This window comes from Saimiri boliviensis, chromosome 1 (assembly GCF_048565385.1).
Source record: "Saimiri boliviensis isolate mSaiBol1 chromosome 1, mSaiBol1.pri, whole genome shotgun sequence".
NCBI classification, from domain to species: Eukaryota; Metazoa; Chordata; class Mammalia; order Primates; family Cebidae; genus Saimiri; species Saimiri boliviensis.
The window spans coordinates 1,463,906-1,487,884 of NC_133449.1; the positions used below are offsets into that span (position 1 = coordinate 1,463,906).

The 23,979-nt window shown below is 54.1% G+C and overlaps 1 protein-coding gene across 2 annotated transcripts in view; it reads right to left on the reverse strand.

The window, feature by feature from the left end:
- Positions 1-23,979, reverse strand: part of PXDN (peroxidasin) — a 101,734-nt gene that overhangs the window by 8,235 nt on the left and 69,520 nt on the right. For both annotated transcript variants that reach the window (XM_039477059.2, XM_074393418.1), the window contains 9 exons: positions 23,845-23,961; positions 22,543-22,701; positions 21,054-21,166; positions 19,868-20,024; positions 15,310-15,418; positions 14,545-14,702; positions 7,666-9,169; positions 4,212-4,346; positions 3,359-3,567 (listed from right to left, as the gene is read on the reverse strand). In XM_039477059.2, coding sequence (XP_039332993.1) covers positions 3,359-3,567; positions 4,212-4,346; positions 7,666-9,169; positions 14,545-14,702; positions 15,310-15,418; positions 19,868-20,024; positions 21,054-21,166; positions 22,543-22,701; positions 23,845-23,961 — 2,661 coding nt within the window. The remainder of the gene's footprint in view (positions 1-3,358; positions 3,568-4,211; positions 4,347-7,665; positions 9,170-14,544; positions 14,703-15,309; positions 15,419-19,867; positions 20,025-21,053; positions 21,167-22,542; positions 22,702-23,844; positions 23,962-23,979) is intronic.

Consider the following 23,979-nt stretch of genomic DNA (forward strand, 5'->3'; position numbering starts at 1 on the left):
CTCCCCCAGCAACACTCCGGGGACAAGAATGAGCCTTGCTAGCGGGCCCACCCAGCAGAATCACAGGGCGACAGGGAAGCAGCAGGGCTGGGACGCCATCCCAGGCACTGTGGGGTTCCTGCCCTGACCCCAGAACTCTTGGGTGGGACCTCCGTCCCCTCAGGATGGCTGTCTCTTCCTCACGCCCTAGGGCACGGCTGGGCCACACCTGCTCAGTCTCAGCAGCCTGGCCTGCAGCTGCTGTGTGCTGCCCAGGCTGGCCAGACCAGGAGCAGGCTGGCATCCCGGACGCAGTGCAGACCCCACACAGCACTTGGTGTGAGCATCGGTGACGTGGGTGATGAAGACGTGTGACTCAGGGATGTTCGATTCAAATGTATATTTTTATTTTTTATTTATTTTTTTGAGATAGAGTTTCACTCTTGTTGCCCAGGCTAGAGTGCAATGGCATGATCTCAGCTCACTGCAACCTCCGCCTCCTGGGTTCAAGCGATTCTCCTGCCTCAACCTCCCAAGCAGCTGGGATTCCAGGCATCTGCCACCGTGCCAGGCTAGTTTTTGTATTTTTAGTAGACACGGGGTTTCATCATGTTGGCCAGGCTGGTTTCGAACTCCTGACCTCCAGTAATCTGCCCACTTTGGCCTCCTGGAGTGCTGGGATTACAAGCATGAGCCCCTGCGGCCAGCCCGGAATGTGTCTTTTTTAGAAGTCGAATTAGCAATTGGCATTTAGGTCTGTCAAATCTGAGTTCTGTTTTCGTATGACTGTTGGGCTAAAATAAAAACAGGTAAAGCTTATCAGGCGTTCTCCAGGCTGTGTCAGCTTAAGGCCATGCCTGCTATTTTAAGAGGGAAAAGTGTCCAAAAGAAACAACGTCAGCAATTGCTTCAAGCAGCGAAGCCTCTCCCCCAGTGCCCCTGAGAGGAAGAAGAGGCTTGTAACATGAGGGCAGCAAAGACTGGCCTTAAAGATGGAGTCTTTCAAAGGACTCTGGATTTTCTCAGCAAAATTACAGCAAACCTGGCTATACTTCTTAATAAGCAGCTAACACGAGCCTGGTAATGTTAAAACATGCTTTTGTATCATTGGCTTTTCCTAATCATTTTCAAGAGAACAATTTTCTATAGACAGAATGAATTTTCTACTACGTTTGTAGAAAAGCACTTTGAATTGGATAAACCAGTGAGAAAGAATATAAAAGAAAATCAAAACAAAACAATAAAATAAAAACAGATATAAGTTTCCAATAGATGTAATAAGCAGCATGTAAATTATTTGGAAAATCTGGTTTGTAGCAAGCATAATTTAATTTTTATGTGACTTCTCCTATATATATACCTCCATGCATGTGTGTGTGGGTGGGGAAGGCAGATGAGGAGGCAGACACAGAATTAGATCACACACAACACACACACACACACCTTCCCCACACCACCCCACACCCCCCCACATAGACCCCCACCCCCCAAACGCCCCGACATCCACACACACACCCACACAAGCCCCCCGCACACACCCCACAAACACCCCCAACACACCTCACAGGCACACACCCCTCCTCCGCCATACACCCCACAGTCGCACACAGACACACAGGCACACACTTTCTTAGAAGCTGCTAAAACACAGCTCTATTATCAATGCAAATTTTAATGCACACTGAATTAAATAAGATCTTGTTCAGAACTATTACTTGAGGAGAAATGAGGTGGAGGAGAATATGTGTACAGCGTCTGGGCTTGTGCGTCTCTCCTTTAACTGCCAAGCGTCCACAGACAGCACAAGCTCCAGAGTGCCAGGCGACGCCGGGGTCTGGCCCTGCCTCCCCCTCCCAGTCACGCCAGGCTCACTGCATGTCCCCAGATCGCCCCACCACGGTGGGCCCTCTTCCCTCACCACATGAGTGAGTGCTACACAGCTTGGGTTCTAAACATCCCCAGTCTGGGTATTTGATGGGGCTCTGATCATAGTTTGAATAAAGCCAAAATTATCTTCAAATTAGTAATGGAAATGGAGGTTAACCAAGACTGGGGGTTAGGAATGCGAAGCAAGAATTCAGCCAGAGGAACCAGCGCCATCAGCAGCAGGCATCTGACGCCTCTGTGGGGAAGAGGGACCCGGTGTGCCAGGACACCACTGCCACATGCAGCAGGCACCTGATGCCTCTGTGGGGAAGAGGGACCCGGTGTGCCAGGACACCACTGCCACATGCAGCAGGCACCTGACACCTCTGCGGGGAAGAGGGACCCGGTGTGCCAGGACACCACTGCCGCATGCAGCAGTCACCTGACGCCTCTGCAGGGAAGAGGGACCTGGTGTGCCAGGACACCATTGTTGCATGCAGCAGGCACCTGATGCCTCTGCGGGGAAGAGGGACCTGGTGTGCCAGGACACCACTGCTGCATGCAGCAGTCACCTGACGCCTCTGCGGGGAAGAGGGACCTGGTGTGCCAGGACACCATTGCTGCATGCAGCAGGCACCTGATGCCTCTGCGGGGAAGAGGGACCCAGTGTGCCAGGACACCATCGCCGAATGCAGCAGGCACCTGATGCCTCTGCAGGGAAGAGGGACCCAGTGTGCCAGTAGACCATTGCTGCATGCAGCAGGCACCTGATGCCTCTGTGGGGAAGAGGGGCCTGGTGTGCCAGGACACCACTGCCGCATGCAGCAGGCACCTGACACCTCTGTGGGGAAGAGGGACCTGGTGTGCCAGGACACCACTGCCGCATGCAGCAGGCATCTGATGCCTCTGCAGGGAAGAGGGACCCGGTTCGCCAGGACACGAGTGCCGGGGGTGCTGTGGGATTGGTGTCAGGGCATCCCTCAGCTACAGGCCCCCACACTGATTATAAGACCACCTCCTACCTGCAGGGCACTTCTCACTCCTTCATAAGATGTCTCATAATGCCTATCTTTAGTTATTTAGGTTACAGATATTTAGAACATTCAGCATAATTTTTAAAGAAAACCTGATGCTTCTTTCAGATGTTGATTTTCGTCTTTTATCTGTGGATACAGATAGATAGGCTAACCCAAGTACTGGAAGCTGCACACACATTAGATTTGAAGGAAAAACCAGGGGCACAGCTTGCTGAAGTCTGGGTTTCTGTTTCTCTGCACAGTGTTTCAGAGATCGTGACTGTTTTCCCACAGCACTGCCAGTTCCTCAGAATTTGTCTACATTTTTGGCTCTGCAGTCCACCTCGGCCTGGATACAGCACATTTAAATCAAAAGCTGAATATTTTGCTTTCAGTTTTGAGGATTAGGATGACATCTGCAGGTAACTAAGCCCCCGCCAACCAGTCACCAACACCAGGGATGAAAAGGGAACAGGCGTGGCGCCCGTGGCACGCACCTTCACAGCAGTCCTGCCACAGCCGCAGGTCCACCCTGGGGATCTCGCCGCAGCTGCCGTAGCCGTGCGGGAACTCCGCCACCCTGAACACGTCGCTCTGCACGCGGGTGATGTTGTCTGCGTTGTCGCACAGGATCCTGGCCAGCGATGTCTGCTTGATCTGAGTCAGCTGGGCCGGGGAGAACACGCCCGGGTTCTCGTACCACAACCTGGATTCCCCAGAACGAGAGCAGGATCAGAGAAGGGCAGGAGACTCACAGGCCACCAGGAGCTGAGTGAAAACCTCCCTGACTCAGTTCACAGCAATGCAGAAACCACTGTGTTTGATCAGGCGTCACTCAAAAACGGACCCACACACTGCTCACGTCTCCTACTCAACAACAAAAGCAAAGGCAGAGACTCTGGTGTCCACACGACAGTGTTAGCTCTTCTGACTAGCAGCAAAGACAACTGGCAACTTAAAAAAAACTCAGCGTGGCAGGCGGCTGTCTGCCCAAACAGCCGTAGGTAGGGTCTGCCTTTCCACTGCATTCAAGTAAAATAGTAACACAAGACTAGAGAGGAAACGAAGATCTTTCCCGAAGCCCAAATGCTCTGAAGTCCCACAGTGGTTTCCCTGTATGAACTGTTCAGTAGGTTTACAGGAGCAGAAATGTTCCTAGAAATGAAGGGGCGGGAAGCCTCTTTGAACCTGGTGTGGCCGAGTTCTGAGGCTGACACGCAAGCCACGGGTGCACAGAAGACACCAGGGCCTCAGTGGCTTCCTCATCCTCTACCAGGGCGGCTCCTCTGCTCCGGCGTCCCAGAGAAGCCGGCTGGGGAGCGACCTCCTCTTGGCGCTGCGGGCGCTCACCTGTCCCCATCGCGCAGGCGCTTGAACTGTGTGCTGAGAAGACACATGAGGGTGGGGCCCAGCCGGCTGCCGGGAACCAGGTCCTCCACCACGAGTGCCGGGAACAAGTCGATGTTGAGTGTTGAGCCATACAGCCTGAAACACGAGGAGAAAACCGACCTGTGGTAAAAACACCGCAAACAGGAGAGCAGTTCCTTCTTTCTGTCACTGTCTTAGATGATTTAGATTTGACATAACAAAGAAAATCTTTCTTCTTTGAAGCATCTCTCCACTATGCTTTAAAGGTTTTCCCCTACTTTCTGGTATATATATGACACACACACACACACACACACACACACACACACACACACACACAGTCTCTCGCTCTCTCTCTCTCATTAGAACAAATTTAGAAAAGCCAAGAATTTAGAAAAGCCAAGAAAATGTAAGGAAGAAAATTCAAGCCACACCTTTTCCTACTATTCAGGGATAACCACACTTAACATCATAATGTATACCCTTCCAATCTTTTTGAAATAAACATGATCAACTATATATAACTAAATGTATGTAGTTTATTGTTCATGTGTTTATTTTTAAAAGTCTATAGATACATATTTAAAGAATAAAATTTGATTCTACTACATATTGAAAATATATTTGCCATAAAGAAAATATTTGCTAAGCAACGATCAGGCAAAAAAATTAGGTTTAAATGTTTCAGAACAAACATGTTCATCAATTTCTTCCAATTCCTTAGAAATACAGGCTTATAAGCAATATGTCACAACTTCTGCTTTTGACAAATCATTCTGATCTCATCTTAGAACTTGACTAGGCTGCAGATGATGCCTGTTTCAACTGCTATTCAAAGCTCAACTAAATGTTTAACACACATGTATTCTATAATTCAGACTGCCCTTTTCTGCAAAACTCAGATCAGTGACCAGGAACTGCCTCAGGGATTAAGAGTCTGCTGCTATGAACAGGCAGGGCCATTGGTCTTGCAGTAGAATAAACACAATTTCATGTAAACTAGCATTTAGTCTTTCAAAGACAAATCGTCCCTTTTTCTTCTAAGTTCTATGACATTCAGGCTGAACTTCTAGCTCTCAGATGTCCCCTGGGAGTGAAACTTGGTCGGGAGGACCCGGCGGCATCTGGTCTGTGGCTGAGAACAGCACACTGGGGTCACCAGAGGCGCCCACACCTTTTCCCAGGGGACTCCCTCCTGCTCCAGGCGCCCTGCTCTCTTTCTGTCCCCACCTCTGGGAGGGACCCACCATCACAGGGGCTGGAATAGGCACATTCCTCAGACTCACCAGTCTGAAGCCTCCACCCGAATCCAAGGAGCTTCCTCCAAAGAGGACGTGCAGTCCCAGGATGCCCCACGGCTGGGGATGGGCAGGAGAGGTGAGCCCAGGCCACCCCCATGCCCTCTGCTTACCGTGAGGCCGTGAGACACATCTTTACCTAAGAGCCCACAAAGCAGACTACACAATCTCTAGGGTCTGCTGCAGGCAGCCCCTCTGCCCTGTGAAGCCCTCCCAGCCCCATGGCCTCCGATGGTCATGTAACTTTTCTCAAGTTTGTTTCACTTCCCTTTAGTCAGCAATGGGCTGAGACAGAAAAACATAACTTAAGTGGCTCGGTGTGTGGGGAACGTCCCTAACGTCTTTACCAGGGGCCTAGCACGCACCAAGTCTGTGGTCCACCCAGTGCTGGGCTCCACATAGAGCGATTTGAACTGTTTTGAAATAAGTTTGGCAAAAGAGAGAATCAGCTGGGAGAGTCATCTGTGTCCGTCTGGACAAGAACAAAGGAGGGTATGTCAGCACATAAAAAACACAGACAGTTCACATCAATCCTAACTCAGCAAACCACGACAAAAAATTACACTGGATTAATGGAATGTGCACACATTTCCAAATGCCGGTAATTTAAGAGCATTATTTAAATGAACATTGGAACATATTAAACTTAATAGGACATCATGTCCATTTATTCATTACCCGCAATAAATTATAAGTTAAAAATCACTTTTGTTTAGAAGGCACAGTCCAGATCCAAACAAACAGGGTATGTCCTAACTTCAGCATTAAGTAACTTAGGAGGAAACTGGAGAGTTCAGAAAATACGAGAAGACAGTCTTAAGAAAGATTTTTCTTCTTTTTAAAACAATGTTTTTGAATGGGAATGAACATGTCCTAGTACACAGTGATCTGTGGATCTGATTCATAAACCAAGGACTGTGAAGAATCATAAAGGGAAAACACTGATGAGCTTTTTTTTTTTTGAGACCGAGTCACTCTGTTGCTCAGACTGAAGAGCAGTGGCGTGATCTCGGCTCACTGCACCCTCCACCACCCAGGTTCAAGCGATTCGCCTCAGCCTCCTAAGTAGCTGGGATTACAGGCGCCTGCCACCGTGCCTGGCTAATCTTTGTAGTTTTTAGTAGAGATGGGGTTTCAGCATCTTGGCCGGGCTGGTCTTGAACTCCTAACCTCATGATCTACCCGCCTTGGCCTCCCAAAGTGCTGGGATTACAGGTGTGAGCCACTGCGCCCGACTGCAATTATTTTTATTTCCTTAAAATACAAAAAGCAAATAAATTGGTAGAAATAACACGAAAGAAAGGTAGCGAATAAAAGACAGATGTGAACATCTAGAAAACAGGAGAGTCATTGGATGTCTACACTTTGGGGAATTCAGAACGTGAATCAGAACCCCACCACGGCAGAGTCCTGGGCGAGGGCCTGGCTATGGGCCAGGCAGCCCTGATCCTACCCCAGACCTAGACCTGGGTAGTGCCACGGCTGCTGCTTTGCCTATGGAACTGCCATTTTTGCCACCCCGTGTGGCCCAAGGTGCCCTGATCCACCTGGCCAGCTGTCCTTGTCTCAGGGCTGACGGCCTCCCATTTTGCTTTCACGGCAGGACAAGCACTGCGCCCACAGGTGACCAAGGCTGTGGCTCAGAAGTCGTGCTGTCTGTGGCAGTCGTGGGCAGGTGACCCCACAGACCCGGGTCTGGACGACACGTACGGGAGACACTATAGGCCAAGCCTTAGGGTGGTGGCCCCAAGGGCCAGGTTCTGCAGACACCAAGCTCTGCCTCTCTCTGCCCCAGCACAAGAGCAGAAGCCTGAGGCCCCGAACAGCCAGTGTCAGTTCTGGTATTTTCCAGTGCAGTTCATTGCTCTCTGCAGTCAGCCCCTCTGCCACAAAGGCATAGCTCACCTCCATGGTGAAAACGTGCCACAGCTCGGCAAGGCGGGTGGAAGGGCCCTCCGCCATCCACCCACCCCGGCTCTGCCCGCTTCCCACAGCCACCAGCCCCCGGAGGCCGCAGGCCTTCCCATCTTGACCTTCATGACCTCTGCCCGACACACACAGAGACAACACACACACCCAGTCTGGGTCCTCCCGGTGCCTAGGTACGCGAGCCACCCCACGCGGCCTCCTCAGCTCACCTCTGCAGTTTCTCCCGGATCTCAGGGTTTTTTATCTCATTTTTCAGGTCTTCGAACGTGTGTGCCGCCGACAGGTTGCAGTAGACCCGGTAGTCGTGGTAGGGCGGGATCCCGTGGTCCCGGCCGCGCTGGATGTTGATGGCCGCCAGGTCCAGGGCCACCGTGTGCGCCATGGAGAACAGCCGCTCCGTGAGCTCCGTGTTCAGCAGCTGCGAGGGCACCCGCATTTTCCCCGCCACCCCGAACAGCCCCCTGAGCAGGGGGTCGATGCCGCCCTCGTTCACAATCCGGAAGGGAGAGAAGAAGGCTTTGTGCAGGGGGATGTGGCCTTGGGCGATCGGCTGGAAGTTCTCGTCCAGGCGGTAGAGCAGCGGGTTGACCAGCGTGTGGCCAAACCTGAAGGCCGCGGTGGCGAAGGCGTTGAAGATGCCGGCGTTGACGCCCGGGTCGTACCCTCGGTACTCCCCCAGCGCCCGCATGCCCACCTCCCCCAGGATCTTCGGGAGCCAGTGGTGGTAGGTGATGTGCTGGATCTCGGCGCCCACGATCTTCCTGGTCTCGTAGTAGATGGTGTCGCCGTCCCAGTGCGGGTTCAGCCGCAGCAGCTCCGCCGCGATGCGGTTGTGCTCGCGGAACCACAGCGTGTGCATGCTGGTCAGGCCCAGCTGCTCGTTGGCGCGGTGGTCCCCGGCCAGGAAGCAGGGGATGGGGCTCTCGTTCTCGTCCCGCATGCACTCGGTGGGCGGCCCCGCCGCGAATGGCAGCAGCGGCTTCCCGGACCGCTGCACGATGCCCTGCCGCAGCAGGCCGCGCTGGCTGGCCAGGTCGCGGATGCCGCGGGCCTCCTGCTCCGTGCTGCCGTACACGTTGGACGCGTCGATGTAGGAGGTGAGCTGGTTGATCTGCTCCCGGGGGTACACGGAGTTCATGAGCAGCGAGGTCATGCCGCTGCCGCACACGGGGCTGGAGCGCACGAAGAACATGCAGCGCGCGCCGCTCCGGGCCCGCGGGTCGTTGGGGGGGATCAGCACCGAGAAGCAGGGCGGGTCGTTGCCGCACGCGGAGCTGCAGTGCTGGCCGTCCGAGAAGCGCGCCTGGCTCAGCGCCACCACCGTGGAGTCCAGGTCGTGGTCCAGGAACTGGCCCCACTGCATCAGCATGTGCGTGAACTGCGCGTCGGGCGTGACGCGCTCGGTGCCGATCAGCGCGGTGGACACCAGGCGCGGCATGGGGAGCGCGTGCCCGTGGTACAGGCGGTGCGGGTTGATGCCCCGCGGGGTGTTGAAGCCGTTCTCGTACACGGACTTGAGCAGGCGCTCGAAGGCGGTCAGCGAGGCGCCCCACATGGGGTGCTGCAGGTTGTTGCACGTGCCGTCGTGCGTGCGGTACTTCTGGTGGAAGCACATGTCCGAGCAGTTGTTGACGCGCCGGTGCGCCGTGCAGCCCGACAGGTTGGCGATGAGGTTCAGGTACTGCGGGGACACCAGGTCGTTGTAGTGGTAACCTGGGGCCGGAGGGAAGCGGGCCGCACTCAGTTCCCCGGAGGACGCGTGCCAGCCCGGGACCCTTGGCACCCCCGCCTCTGACATGGGCCATCTGCCCCCAGCTCACAAAACCTGCGGGGCACCATGCAGGGAGCCCTGCCCGCTGGACGCCTGCTGGACGCCTGCCCGCCTCCCGTTTGTGAAAACTGCCCCTCCCTGCCTCCGGCCCAAACGCAGGCATCCTCTCCACAGCCCCTCTTCCCGGCCCAACTGCACTCCCCACTTAGCGGTCTGAGGCTTTCAACCAGCAGCCATGCCTTCCCGTGGGAGACCCCTGACGTGGGAGCCCAACCCGCGTTCCCAGACACAGGCTGACGCTGCTCCAAATTCACTTTACATGTCCTGTGTAACCGACAGTCACACACCTCCACAGCACTGCGCACCATCAGTCCCCACACCACACTTCAACACAACTACACACCATCAGCCCTCACACCACACCTCCACACAATTACACACCATCAGCCACCACACACCACACCTCCACATGACTACACACCATCATCCCCTCCACACCACACCTCCACACGACTACACACCATCATTCCCTCCACACCACACCTCCACACGACTACACACCATCATTCCCTCCACACCACACCTCCACACGACTACACACCATCATCCCCTCCACACCACACCTCCACACGACTACACACCATAAGCCCCCACACACACCTCCACACGATTACACACCATCCCCTCCACACACCTCCATACGATTACACACCATCATCCCCTCCACACCACACCTCCACACGACTACACACCATCAGCCCCCACACACCACACCTCCACACGATTACACGTCAGCCCCCACACCACACCTCCACAGGATTACACACCATCAGCCCCCACACCACACCTCCACACGATTACACACCATCATCCCCTCCACACCACACCTCCACATGATTACACACATCAGCCCCTCCACACCACACCTCCACAACTGTACCCATCAGCCCCCAACACACCTCCACAACTACACACCATCAGCCCCCAACACCACACCTCCACGACTGTACCCATCAGCTCCCACACTACACCTCCACATGACTACACACAACACAGCCCCCACACACCTCCACACGATTACACACCATCAGCCCCCACACATACCTCCACAAGACTCCACACCATCAGCCCCCACACCATACCTCTACAAGACTCTACACCATCAGTCTCCACACCACATGTCCACATGACTACACACCATCAGCCCCCACACCACACCTCCACATGACTACACACCATCAGCCCCCACACCACACCTCCACATGACTACACACCATCAGCCCCCACACCACACCTCCACATGACTACACACCATCAGTCCCCACACCACACCTCCACACGACTACACACCATCAGCCCCCACACCACACCTCCACACGACTACACACCATCAGCCCCCACACCACACCTCCACATGACTACACACCATCAGTCCCCACACCACACCTCCACATGACTACACACCATCAGCCCCCACACCACACCTCCACATGACTACACACCATCAGTCCCCACACCACACCTCCACACGACTACACACCATCAGCCCCCACACCACACCTCCACACGACTACACACCATCAGCCCCCACACCACACCTCCACATGACTACACACCATCAGTCCCCACACCACACCTCCACATGACTACACACCATCAGTCCCCACACCACACCTCCACACGACTCCACACCGTCAGTCTCCACACCACACCTCCACACGACTACACACCATGAGCCCCCACACCACACCTCCACATGACTACACACCATCAGCCCCCACAGCACACACCACGGAGCAGGGGATTTCCTGACACCTGTCGCTGCACATCATGGTCCACTGAGGCTTCATGCTCTCCTCCCCCAATGTCCAAAATATTGTCACTTTTCATGCTTCCTCTCAAAATGTTCCTGGCCCCTGTGCCCTCCTCTCCATTCTGGCAGAGTCCTGGGACTGATTTCCACGACACTGGCCTTCAATTCCAGAAGGGGATCCTCCCCACAGCAAGCGTGCCCTCCCAGGAGCCTCACACAGGCTCCGGCTAGGTGACCTTCTTGCTCAGAAACCTTCCATCTTTGCCCATTAGCTACAGAAGAAATTCCAAACTTGGTAGCCTGGGCCACTGCTCCACAGATGAGAAAGAGCTCTTCCTAAGCACAGTACAGCTCCTAGTCTTCGCCTTCGAGACACCTGCTCTGAGCAAGAACTACTCGATGTCCTGGGGTCAGACACACTCAGACCTCTGTTTGTGACAGTGCTTCCCCCACAGTCATCCATCCTAGACCTTTACCTTCCTCAGAACTGCTCCTTTACAGACACATGCCGTGCCTGCTGAAAAGCTACACACACACACACACACACACACACACACTCTCTCTCTCTCTCTATCATGCATGCACACTCCCATGCCTGTACACAGGTGCAGACACATGCACACGTGTGCTTACTCTCACACGCACATGTGCACACACATGCATGCTTAAATGTTCAGTACTCACACATGCACACATTCACATGCAAACATGCTTCCAGATCCACACCCACACTTCCACGTGTGCACACACTCACAGAGTTCTGAGCTCTCACTGCCTCTTTTTCTAAAGTTCCTCTGGCCAGTTTCTGCTTGTCAAGACCATAGGTGTCACTATGGACACCTTTAAAGGAAACAAGAGGTAGCCCCTTTTCTGAGGGGGAGCAGTGTCCACAATATCCACATATGAATGCCAAGAACTGGAAGTGAGGCATTTTCCCGGCTGGGGAGAGTAAGTCAGAAACACACACCCTGCTTCCGTTCTGGCTGACTTTTCCCAGAGACTGAAACAGTGAGCTGAGATGCCTGGCCCTATCTTCACAGCTACTCTTAGGAAGTCCCACCACAGAGCCAAGAAAGCAGAGCGCCAGGAGGAAAAGCGCTTCCTCCCAAATGCCTGGCCAGGCTGCGGGGGCTGCAGGGGCTGCAGGGGCTGGTCTCCCGGCTCCCTCCAGTACATTCACTTTTTTCAAAAATGGCCACCAGTTCACACCAGACCAGACCTGGCCACCAGAGCAGGTAGCACCAACCCTGGCCAGTTTCCCAGGGCTGGTTTGCCCACATCTGCCCTCACCCCATGCAGAGTGGTAACCCAGCTTGATGCTTTAAAATGCGTCAAACCACGTTACTTCTCTGTAGGAAACCCTAAGGCACCCATTTCATACAGGGCCAATGACATCCTTATATTCGCTCCAGGCCCTTTCTGGTGGAGCACAAATCTCCTTGACATTATCAGCCCCTCCTGCACCCCCTTTCCAGCCACACTGACCACCTGCTGTTCCACTGTGCCCAGACGTGGCTGCGCCTCCAAGCCTGGGCATGCGCAGTCCCCTCAGATGCTCCAGGGAGGCCCCCTCGCCCTTGCTGGGTCCCTGCTCCAGTGTCACCTTTGCACATGGAGAATAGCACCCAGGAGCCCACCCACTTCCCGCCTGCTGTTTCTCTCTGGGTCACTCGCTGTGGCTTCTTAGGTGCAGGGCCCTCTCTCTGGTTTTCCCTTTGTGTTTCTCTGGGAGGTCTGATCTTTGAGGGCTGAGGTTTTTATTTCTTCAGTTTGTGGCTGTAGGCCCTGACCCGGGACAGTGGCTGGCATAGAGGGCATGCCCTGACAGGCATGTGGAACAGCAAGTGAAGAAATGAGGGCATGTGCCTCTGCCTGCTGCTTAGGTCAACAGCAAATGCAGAAAGTGATTTCACCTTGTTGGGATGATTTTACTTTCTCCTTCTGCCTTTCCCCGAGTCTAAATCTTTCTATAATCAGCATGTAATGACACACAATGGACATGCAATTCCTCATAAGGAACAATATCAAACAGCCTGGCTTCGAGGGGAGGTTTCCAGATGGCTTTATTTTGGTGGTGGCAGCAGAACCCACTGGCTGGGCTGCCACAGCAATGTTTACAGATCTGATCCTGAGACTAAATGAAGAAAGGGAGGGAGCAGCGAGGTGACTGAGTGACTCGTCTCTTCCTTCTCTGGAGAAGAGAGCATGGCCTTTCTGCCAGGAGGCCAGCACCAGGGGCTGGGAAGGGGCCGGGACTCACATGCCCGGTGCTTCTCATCCTAGTCTCACCCTGCGTCTGAGAAGTAGACAGTGCCCAGTAAATACTTGTTGAAATAACAAGATGGGCTCTGACGCTTCTCCCCAAGAATGTGCCTGGGAGCTGAGGCTGGAGTTTCATCCACCAAGAAAAGCAGAAACGTCCAGAGGCCGCCAACTCCAACATTTCCTCTCCACGCCCTGCCTGCCCACCCCACCCCCACAACCACAGGAGGTCAGGAGAGGACCGGGGAGCAGGAGCTGCGGAACCCACACCTTCGCACTGGGGGTGCCTGTGCTTCGGCACCAACAGGGCTCCAAAGCCTAAGAGACCGGACGGGACGGGCTCGGAGCAGCCGCTCCACCCTGAAGACCCGGATAAATCACCCGACAGGCCTCAACTCCATGTCTCTTTCATTCAGTCCTTAAAGAACATTTTTTGCCCTAATTGTAAAAGATATGCTCATGGAAGACAATTTGGAAAACTGAAAAATTACAAAGCAGTTTTTCATCCCACAGGGACAGCTGCTGTTGCATTCTCCTCTGTGCTCTGTGTGTGTGTGTGTGCACGTGCGTGTGCGTGTACGTGTGTGCGCGCGCCCACGCGCGTGCCTGCACACAGATCTGTGAGTAACCAGCTGCTGCTGAAAATGACGTTTTTACATAATAAAGTCAGGGTCCTCTGTGGGTTCATCAGTAGTACAACTTCCAGCAAGGCCAATAATGACAGGTAAAGGCATCTGTGATTTCCTGGGCACTGGCAAAGTACCAGAGCAGAGTGAGTGGGGGACACACCTCCTCCAACAGCATCTCCACAGCAGCCCAGAGCGATCTCATCGCGTTTCACAGACGCAGACTCTTCAGAAACAGCCCTCCTGACACGCACGGAACCACATTTCCAGGACGCAACGTCGCTCAGGGAGCGAGCGCGCTGCCAGGTCCCCTCTGTGGCTCCTTTGCTGCAGAGGACTGGGCTGGCATAACCCACCCTGGGCAGGCGGACCTGCTGTATCCTGACCAGCATTCTAAGGGACTTCACGTCCCCCAGAGATTCCCATTAAACCAAAGTGAAGCTGACAGGGCCATGGTGCTCAAGAGGACTTACAGTTTAAGGAAATAATTTCACATTTCATAAGCACAGTGGGAAAGAAAATGCTGGAATTCTTCCCTGGGAATGTGACTTAATTGCGGCTTGTTCAACCCCACTACCCAGGCCATGCAGGAGGAAGGAGAGGCTCTGGCACTGACTTGTTCCGTTGAGGTCAACCATCAGACCATGCTGCACGTGCTCCTGGATAAGCTGCAAAGTCCGTTCAAAGATTTCTCCCGCCCGTGCCTGTTCCACTGTGTAGGGGTCCCTCGGGTACCGGAACAAGGCCAGCAGGTCATTTGGAGAACGGGGACGGCTAACCCAAGTTTAGGGAGGAGAAAGGAAGAAGGAAACAACTTATCGAAGATAAAATTCACCTGTATCCAAGAATATAATCTCTGCTATGAATATTTCTACAGCTACTTTTTACGACATGAAGCACTGTACCTTCCTCATCCGAAGTGGGAGGCAACAAAAAACAAAACAGACAAAAACCGGAAGACGCTTAACACAAATCATTAATTCCGTCCACAGAGAAAATCACAGACACTGCATTTCAGATCAGACGCGGAAAAACTGCTTCGGAATCGGCAGCATGAACAAATACACTAATGACTGCTAAAATATTTTGGTTTTGCCAAATCATTTAGTCATAAGCCAAAGGAATGAGTTAACGTTTTTAGAAAATTTCTCGGTTGTGGATCAGAGCTAGATTCTCTTTGAAAAGCACCCGTCTTTCTGTTCTCTCAACCCCCGGAAAACTCAGATGCCCATGTTGTTCGTGATTTTTAAATTCAACATTTTTGTCATCAGATAATCAAGTCAAAATTCATGTCCTAGAACTGCATGCATTCTTTAATTCCCCCACCTTCACCCCAAAGCCCAGTGATTTGAGGGTCAGCATGTTTATCACCCCATGATACCTGTCAAACAAATGTGTTCGGGTTGAGTTGATCGCTCTGTCGACAGTTGCAATGGCTTCCACGATGGAGGTAGCTACAAACGGATCTCCATTCCGACTGACGTCAGGAACTAGGAAAACACGAAGTCACGTATTACCGGGAAAATACTACACAATGACTCATAAATGATGTCTAGACACGACATCATTTAGCCACAAGGCATATTTTTCTCCAAATGTCATTTCTATTTTTCAAACCCAAACTCAAATTGTTTTATCACAAATTCTACTAGAAGCTGTTTCAGACAGCATGAAAATTACAGACTTTAGCTTTTGAAATCATGTTATACCTAATAAGAAGACGGGAAGTCCTTACAACGCGAAGCATGGAAGATCTTACACCACACCTGACAGCACGTGGGAGGCGTGGACTCTCATCAAAGGCCACAGCTTCCCTGGGTTCCGGATCCTGACCCGCTCCCCTCTTCAAAGATCTGCTGCCTCCATGATCCCATCTTCTCACCCATGGACTTGTATCATTACACAGGGCAACTCCCTCCTCAACCTGGCACACACCACACATACATCACATGATACACACAGACACACATATACCACCTATGCGAAACATTACATACAGACACATACCACACCACACATAACACATTGCACACATGCCACACAGATATATACCACACACACATCACATTATACACACAGACACACCACCTACACAGATTAATAGACACACACCACGCCACACTTGACACATTACATACATGCCACAAATACATACCACACACGTATCACACACAGCACATTATACATACACAAATCACATTATACACACACCACACACACATCACATTATACACACACACACCACACACACATCACATTATACACACAGACACATACACCACCTAAGCAGAACATTATATACAGACACACCACGCCACACATAATGCATTACACGCATGCCACACAGAGATACATACCACACGTGCACCTCACACACATCACATCATACACACACACATCCCATCTAGGTAGCACGTTAAACACAGACACACAGCACACATAGGACATGACGCGCACACCACACAGAAATATGCACCACACACACACAGATCATTATATACACAGACACACAAATATCACACATGCATCACACTATACACACAAATACACACACCACACACATCACATTAGGCATACATACACATCACACAAATTCAACACACCCAGCACATTATAAATACCACACACATAGCTCACCATATACATACCACACTGTGCACACACACACTACACATACCACATCAGAGCACACCACACCACACACACTCATCACACTATATATAAACACACCCATAGAGACACACAACACAGACATACACACACCCCAAACACCACATAAACACGCGACATACACTAAAACATCAAACCATACACAGAAATACACACACACACACACAATCACAGGGCTTGTCTGCCCCTAACGGTACTGCTCTCTTTCTAGCTCTCTCTTGCTATCCTTTTCTGCTTAAAATTCACGAGTCCCCAGTTGATATTTTACCAAATAATACAAACTAATTCCAACCAGCTTTTCTTTTCAGTGATGAAAACAGCTCTAATCATCTCATCAATTACATGAACCCCAATAAACCTGAAGTTGAGTTCATTTTTCTTCAATATGTGCAATCATTTGACAGCCACAGACACAGCTCAACACACGGTTACAAAAAAGCATCCTTCACTTGGCTGCTGGGACCTGCCCCTCCTGAGAGGGACCTGCCCCTCCTGACAGGGACCTGCCCCTCCTGACTGACTGAGACCTGCCCCTCCTGATTGAGACCTGCCCCTCCGGACAGTGACCTGCCCCTCCTGACTGAGACCTGCCCCTCCTGACTGGGACCTGCCCCTCCTGACTGAGACCTGCCCCTCCTGACTGAGACCTGCCCCTCCTGCAGGAACCCGGCCTCCTCGCAGCAGGTGCTTTCTCCTGCCCCTCCTCCTGAGAGCTCCACCTCCGCTGCCCCGTCCCCGCCTCCCCCGGGCTGGCTTCCCCCCGCCCGTCTCTGGGTCTCGGGTAGCAGCACTGGCAGAGCCCGGCGGTCACCCCGCGGTGCAAGCCGGCATCGCCGGGCCCTTCAGAAGCGCCATCGGCCGCGGGTCCCGGCCGCGCCCGCAGAGCCCAGCAGTGAGCGCGGGCACGGGCGCCTCCTCCCTCCCGGCCCGGCCCCCTCCGCTGTCCCCGGCCACCTCGCCGGGCCCTTCATCCGCAGCCACGGCCGCGTCTCAGAAGGCGCGGCGGCTCACACGTCCTCTGCGGGAACCGTCCCCCGGCTTCCGGGGAGGTGGGCACGAGGGTCCCCGAGCTGGCCCCGCGCTGTGCGCCCCACCCCGCGGTGCTGCGCTCACTCGGACCCCAGGACCCCACCCCTCCACCCTCCCAGCCCGGGCTGCTCCCCGCCACCCCTCATCTCCCGCGGCTCCTTCTGCTCAGAATTCAACACTCAGGCGCGACCGACCCCCTCTGCCCCCACTCCCCGCCACGCTGTGCCCTGCTGCCCCTCAGGGACCCCTCCCTGTCGGACCGTGCCCGTTCATCTCGCGGCTCCTGACTCCTCTCTCCACCGCGATCGCCCTCCGTGAGGCCGGGCGCCTGGCCCGCCGGGCTCAGACTGAGGGTGGGGTCCGGCCCACAGAGGCAGCTGCGGGCGGCGATGGCCGGCGGTCACCGGGCCAGCCCCAGGCCCTGCCAACCCTCTTCCAGCGTGCTGTGTTCGCACTGAGCTCCATGGACACCTCCCGCCTGACTCACTTCCCCGCCGGCTGACAGCACAGCCCGTGGGGTAGGCGGGCTGCTCGGCTGTTCCGAATCTTCAAGGTATGGACACATGGGCACCTCAAATGGCTGAAAGAATTTCACGGGGCAGAAGCCTGACTTGTGTGTACCTCGGAGCCCACATTTACTCAATTTTGGAATGGAATGTTTTTATACCAATAGGTAGACAAATGAGACAAGCAATTTTATAGAATTTTATATTCTAATATTTCATTCTTATTAATGGTTTAATTTGACTTTGCTTTTCTGCAAGCAATGATCATAGGAAAATAATCCAAAAGCACTTACATATCTACCTTTTTAGAAAAAGAAAAGAAATCCAATCATAATATGAATGATGGTATTTGGGGGGATGGAATTACGGGTGGAAGATTAAATTTTAGATGTGATTAATTCATGCTAAGCTCGCATTTTTCAAGCAAAAACCAAATATTAATTGAAAATAATCCACTGGTTTTTAGGTTTCATCAACTTAATTTTACGCTCATTTCACACACTACATATAATGGTAAAATAAGGTCACTTAAGGCTTTTCCTCAAATAATTGTTAAAAGTCTTTGAGGAATTCCATTACGGTTGACATGCACGCCTCCCACGTGCACAGCACTGTGTGGAGTCAGTCTTCATGTCTGTTAGCAAGTCCCACGGAGAAGGCGAATCAGCCACGATGAGAGTGGGAAGGGCAAGAGCAGAGGCGCAGCGGAGGCCCGGGGCGCAGGCCGGCACTGCAGGGAGCAGTAAGGCGGCCAGAGGGCCGTCACCCCGTGAAGGGGGTCTGTGCGTGTTCTCAGAGTGTTAACTCTAGGGGGACAGGGGTGGAGTGGGGAACACACCGCTGAGGAGGTGCAGGCTTGGGTCACACCGTAAAAACTCCATGCAAAGCTAAAGGGCGTGAGAGTCACCCTGGCAGCCACAGGAGACAGGGAGAAGGGTCAGGGACACATCATGGGGTCTGTGAGTTGAGAAAGACAGACCAGAGCAGCCAGGGCCTTTGTTGCAAGGAGCCGGACAAGGTGCCCAGGGCTGAGCGGGACAGAAGTGGCAGGGGACCAGGACGCACACGGGAAGTGCGGCCATAGAGTCAGGACAGCTCTGAGACCATGGACGGCCCGAGAGGCTTCTGCTGAAAGGCGTTTCCAGAGCATGCCTGGCCAGAGCCCGAGGAGAGAGAAAGCACAGCCAAGGAAACAGAATCTCATAAAGCAACCACATTTGCCCAGTTGTAACTGTCAGTGACACCCGGTCAGATCTGGACACGTGCGGAGGATCCCAGAGCACAGCTCTGCCCGTGGACGTGCTACGGGGCAAGGCTCTGCCCGTGGACGTGCTGCAGGGCAAGGCTCTGCCCGTGGACGCGCTGCGGGGCAAGGCTCTGCCCGTGGACGCGCTGCGGGGCAAGGCTCTGCCCGTGGACACGCTCCAAGGCAAGGCTCTGCCCGTGGACATGCTGCAGGGCAAGGCTCTGCCCGTGGACACGCTGCGGGGCAAGGCTCTGCCCATGGATGCGCTGCAGGGCAAGGCTCTGCCCGCGGACGGGCTGCATGTGACTGAGTAGAGGGGAAGGGCGGGCAAGCAGCCCAGCTGTGCACCAGCCCCACCTAGGAATCATGGATGCTTTGTCTTCTGAATAATTCTAAACAACCTAAGCCAATCAACCTGGGATGGCACTAGGGCCTGTGGGCTTTCCTTGTGGGTACCACGTGGGCAGACGTGAGCATATGGCACTCACCGTTGACACTGAGCACCATGCTCACTGAGGCTGCCCCGATGGTGTTCCGGGCCACGCACTCATAGCGACCTGCGTCTGCAGGGCCAACGTCATTGATGGTCAAGAACCCTTCAGGGCTGATGTGAAACTTTCCACTTTCTGTCACTTGAACCCCATCCTGGAACAAAACGGAATGAAAACAGTAATAGAAATAAGACTAAGAAGCCGCCGTTGTCTGACCTAGAGTTGGGGCAGGGGAACCACGTGTTAGGATCTGCAGATGGAGAATTCTCTGAGGCTGCGCTAGGATCCTTCCAGGCCTGGAAAGGGATGGAGGTGTGGCCAGTTCTCCCAATGCCAATCTGGCAAGAGAAACTCTTCCCACAGCTCGTTGTTTGGGAGGACAGAGCTTGACAGCTTGATGCAAGGATGATCCTCCACAATGAGGAGAAGGGACACCAATGGTGACTCCCTTGGACACCTGTCACGGTGGGGGGCCCTACAAGGAGACCAGGAGTGTCTCAGAAAGAAAAGGGGTTGGTGCCGAGAGGCAAAGGAGAGTTCAGAGGCAGACACAGAGGGACAAGTGACGGCGTAGGCAGGAGCCAGAGCAGATGCCTGGGGTGTGTGTGGTGAGGACGGAGACGCAGAGATGCACAGGGCGGTGCCGGGAGGCGGGTGGAGGGCGGGCTGTCTCCGCTGAGCACTCTCCTTCCACGGGGACCAGCATGGCTGGCCCTGCGCTCCCAGGAGGCATTTCACAGAAACATGGGCCATGGTGTGTGAACGCTGCCCACATTTTCCCACTGAGCTCCATAAAAACAGAAAAAAAGAAAGAAAGAAATAGCAAGGAAACCCCTTCCTTATTCATGATGAGACCACAGTTCCGTACAGGGCTTTTCTTTGCTTTTGTTACCAAAAAAGGTTAAAAAATGGAATGCTCCAAGCTTGTTTAGTTCTGATGAGTAAGGATGCCCTCACAGTAGTTTTACCTCAAGGCTTACGATCTGAATGTTTTTCTTTCTGCTACACAAAGTCTGTAGAGGAGGTGGGCAGGCAGCAGCTGCCTGGCCCCCCACACCCTATGGCAGAGGGGAGGCTGGGGCAGGGGCCCCTGCATGCCACCTTGTTCTGGTGGTGGGCGCTGTGGGCACCAGCATTCCCTACCTCCTTCCAGTCGTGGTGGCGTGGGCACCTGCCCGCCTACCTTGTTCCAGGTGATGGCTGGCTCGGGCTCGCCCTGGGAGCTGCAGGGGAGCTGCACGTTGGCACCCACCTCCACCGTTGTGTCACTGGGAATGCTGGCAAACACGGGGGTTACTGGAAAGCAGAGGGAGAGAATCCAGAAAACAAGTCATCTACATCAAAAAGCTTCAGAAGAGCAAAATCCCCTGCCCTCCAAAGACCACCCAGGGATGCTGGGAGCTTGCCGCTGGTTCCAGAATGGGCCCTTTCTCTGCCTCTCCGCAGCCTCTGTGTGGGGCCTGGAGGGCCCCAGGGAAGATGTGCCCACCTCCCAGAGCAGGGAGAGCAAAGCACAGCCAACATCCTTCCTGCACAGAGACAGACAGCGTGGGCACCACGCCCTCCAGCCCCCAACCCTGCACTGGCGGGACGGTCCCAGGAGGTGCTGTGCTGTGGGGCCCACGGAAGACGAGCTCTGAGGACAGCCCGACTCTGGGAGAAGGAAACACAGTGAGAGAGAGGAGCTTCCTCATCCGAAAGAGCGGGAGCATGGCCGACTGCAGGCACCTGGGAGGCCGCCCGGGAATCCCAAACCCCGCATTCTCTACACAGGCACCAGAGTCCTGCTAAGTCACGGACGCAAAGGCTTCAAACCCAGGAAACACGGAGCCCATCCAGCGGGTCAGTCACCAACAGCTCACTGATGACAGGCAGAGGGAAGGCCCGCACCATCTCGGGACATCCCCAAAAGGGACACAAGGAAGTCCAGCCCGTGTCCTCCCCGCACGGCCCCTCTGCCCCACTCTCCATGGTCCCCACGACAGGCTTAGGGTCTGTGGCCACCTGGACTGCTCAGCTCTGGGGCCGCTCGTGCCAACACTGGGGTCCGCACAGGACTCCTGCAACACGGGCTGGGTCAGTGGCCCTCGCTCTCGCAGAGGCCACAGTCAGTACTAGGCTGACTCTATCAGGAGGGATATGAGGTCGCGGAGATTCTTCTAATTCGAGAGAACAGGCAAAAGTGACATCCAAAAATAACAAAAGGAAGGCTGGGTTCCAAGGAAGAGTGGGCACACGGGAGAGGAACCAGATTTGGCTTCATGACACATCATCTGGGGTCTGTGCCTTGGGAGCTAACCTGATTCCACTGTGTTGCTTAAATAACCACCCCAGAAAGGGCAGTTAGAAACCACTGTTTTCTAAACTAATCTTAATTAACCAGCAGGAGAAAAAAACCTAATCGATTTTACTTTAACAAGTCAGTCTTAGCCAAGTTCAAAACAATCACCACTGGAAAATAAGTGAATGTTTTCACCAGCTAAAGGGATGGAGATTGAATGAGCCACTATGCAGACACCTCAGAGTTACAGGCACAGTGACGGCGACCGGAACGCAGAGAGAAGAGCAAGCGCTTCATAACCAGCAGGAACAGTAACGTCAGCTGCGGAGTCTGTGTTTCCTGACAACCGATCTGAGCCAAGCCATGAAGCCCACAGCCTCCTGGCGCCTACCTCTGGGCTGCACGGTCAGGTGGGCCACGACCTTCTGGGAGCCAATGATGTTGACAGCCTGGCATTCATACTGGCCCTGGTCATGGAGGGCGACCCCGGAGATCCTGAGTGTTCCCGATGACAGGACCAGGTGCCGCCGGTCCACGGAGAGCTGGCTCCCTGCAAGGGCATGGGTCCATTCATCACAGGGCACACTTGGCCGTACGAGAACCCCTGCTCTCAAACTGACAGCATCAGAGAAGCTTGTCTTCACCTGGGTCTGGCCCTCCATAAGCAAATATTCGCTTCCCCAGCAGACACCACCGTGATGCCTGAACGCCCCCACACCACCGTAACTCAGAGAGAGGGGCTGAAAGGGGCAGGGAACAGAGGGAAAAGCACTACCCAGGGAGCCAGGAGGACCTGCAGACTCGGGAGTCTGAGGGGGGCGGATGCGAGCTGGGAGAACGGGGAGAGGATCGAGCGTTGCAGATAACAGTGAAGTGAGGCCCCAGCACGTTCCTTTCGGGGGAAAAACCTCTCCTGCTTCCGCGTGTGACTGCCTGAGGAAAGGAAGCCCAGGGCGTGTGGTGTGAGCACAGGCCTCCTCCCCCAAGACTTCAGGAGCCCTGGGCGGGCCCCACAGAGGCCTGAAGGGATGGGCAGGCCGTTCGGTGCAAGCCAGAGCAGCCAGAGATCTCAGGGCAACTGCCTGCGTCCCTGGACAGGCACCGGGAGGCCCGTCTCAGCTCCTGCCCTCACCCAAACCCCATCCAGGCTGTGCCTTTATGCAATCGCATGCCCAGTGATTTCCCATTGAAGGAACAGGGTGAGGACGGTAGGCTAAGAATGTCATGAGAGTTCATGGCGCTGAACAGGGAGGTGACAGTGAGAGCTCTGGGAGGCAAAGCCAGAGCAACAGCTGTTTGTCTGTGTTAATACATTCCATGACTGTTTCCAGAAAATTCTATCCTCCATGCAAACAGATTCCTTCAAGTCGCTGCTTAAAGGCTCAATCTAGAGACTATCTGAAACAAGGCAGATGTGAGGGAGTCAAAGTCAGGCACCCCAAGTCGCTTCAGTAATGACACAGTTTCTGAGAGTTTCCTGCCATGACGTCCACGAGGGACAGCCACACGCGGACAAGCAGTCGCAGGGGGTGTGCAGACAGCTCTGCACTCCCCAGTGCCTTGGTCGTGTGAAACCCAGTCCCAGCTCAGCCCTGCCCAGAGCGTGCTGGGGCTGCCCGGCCACGGCGGAAATGTGTACTTCCTGTGTCTGGCCGTGGAGGGAGCGGGTGAAGGCCCGGGACCTGGCTCTTACCTCCCTTGGTCCAGGCGATGACGGGCGGTGGGTTGCCCTTGGCTTCACACTGGAAATCCACTGTCTGGCCCTCGATGACAACTCTGTCCTGAGGTGTCACAGTGAACTGAGGAAGAGCTTCCGGGGGGGAAGCAT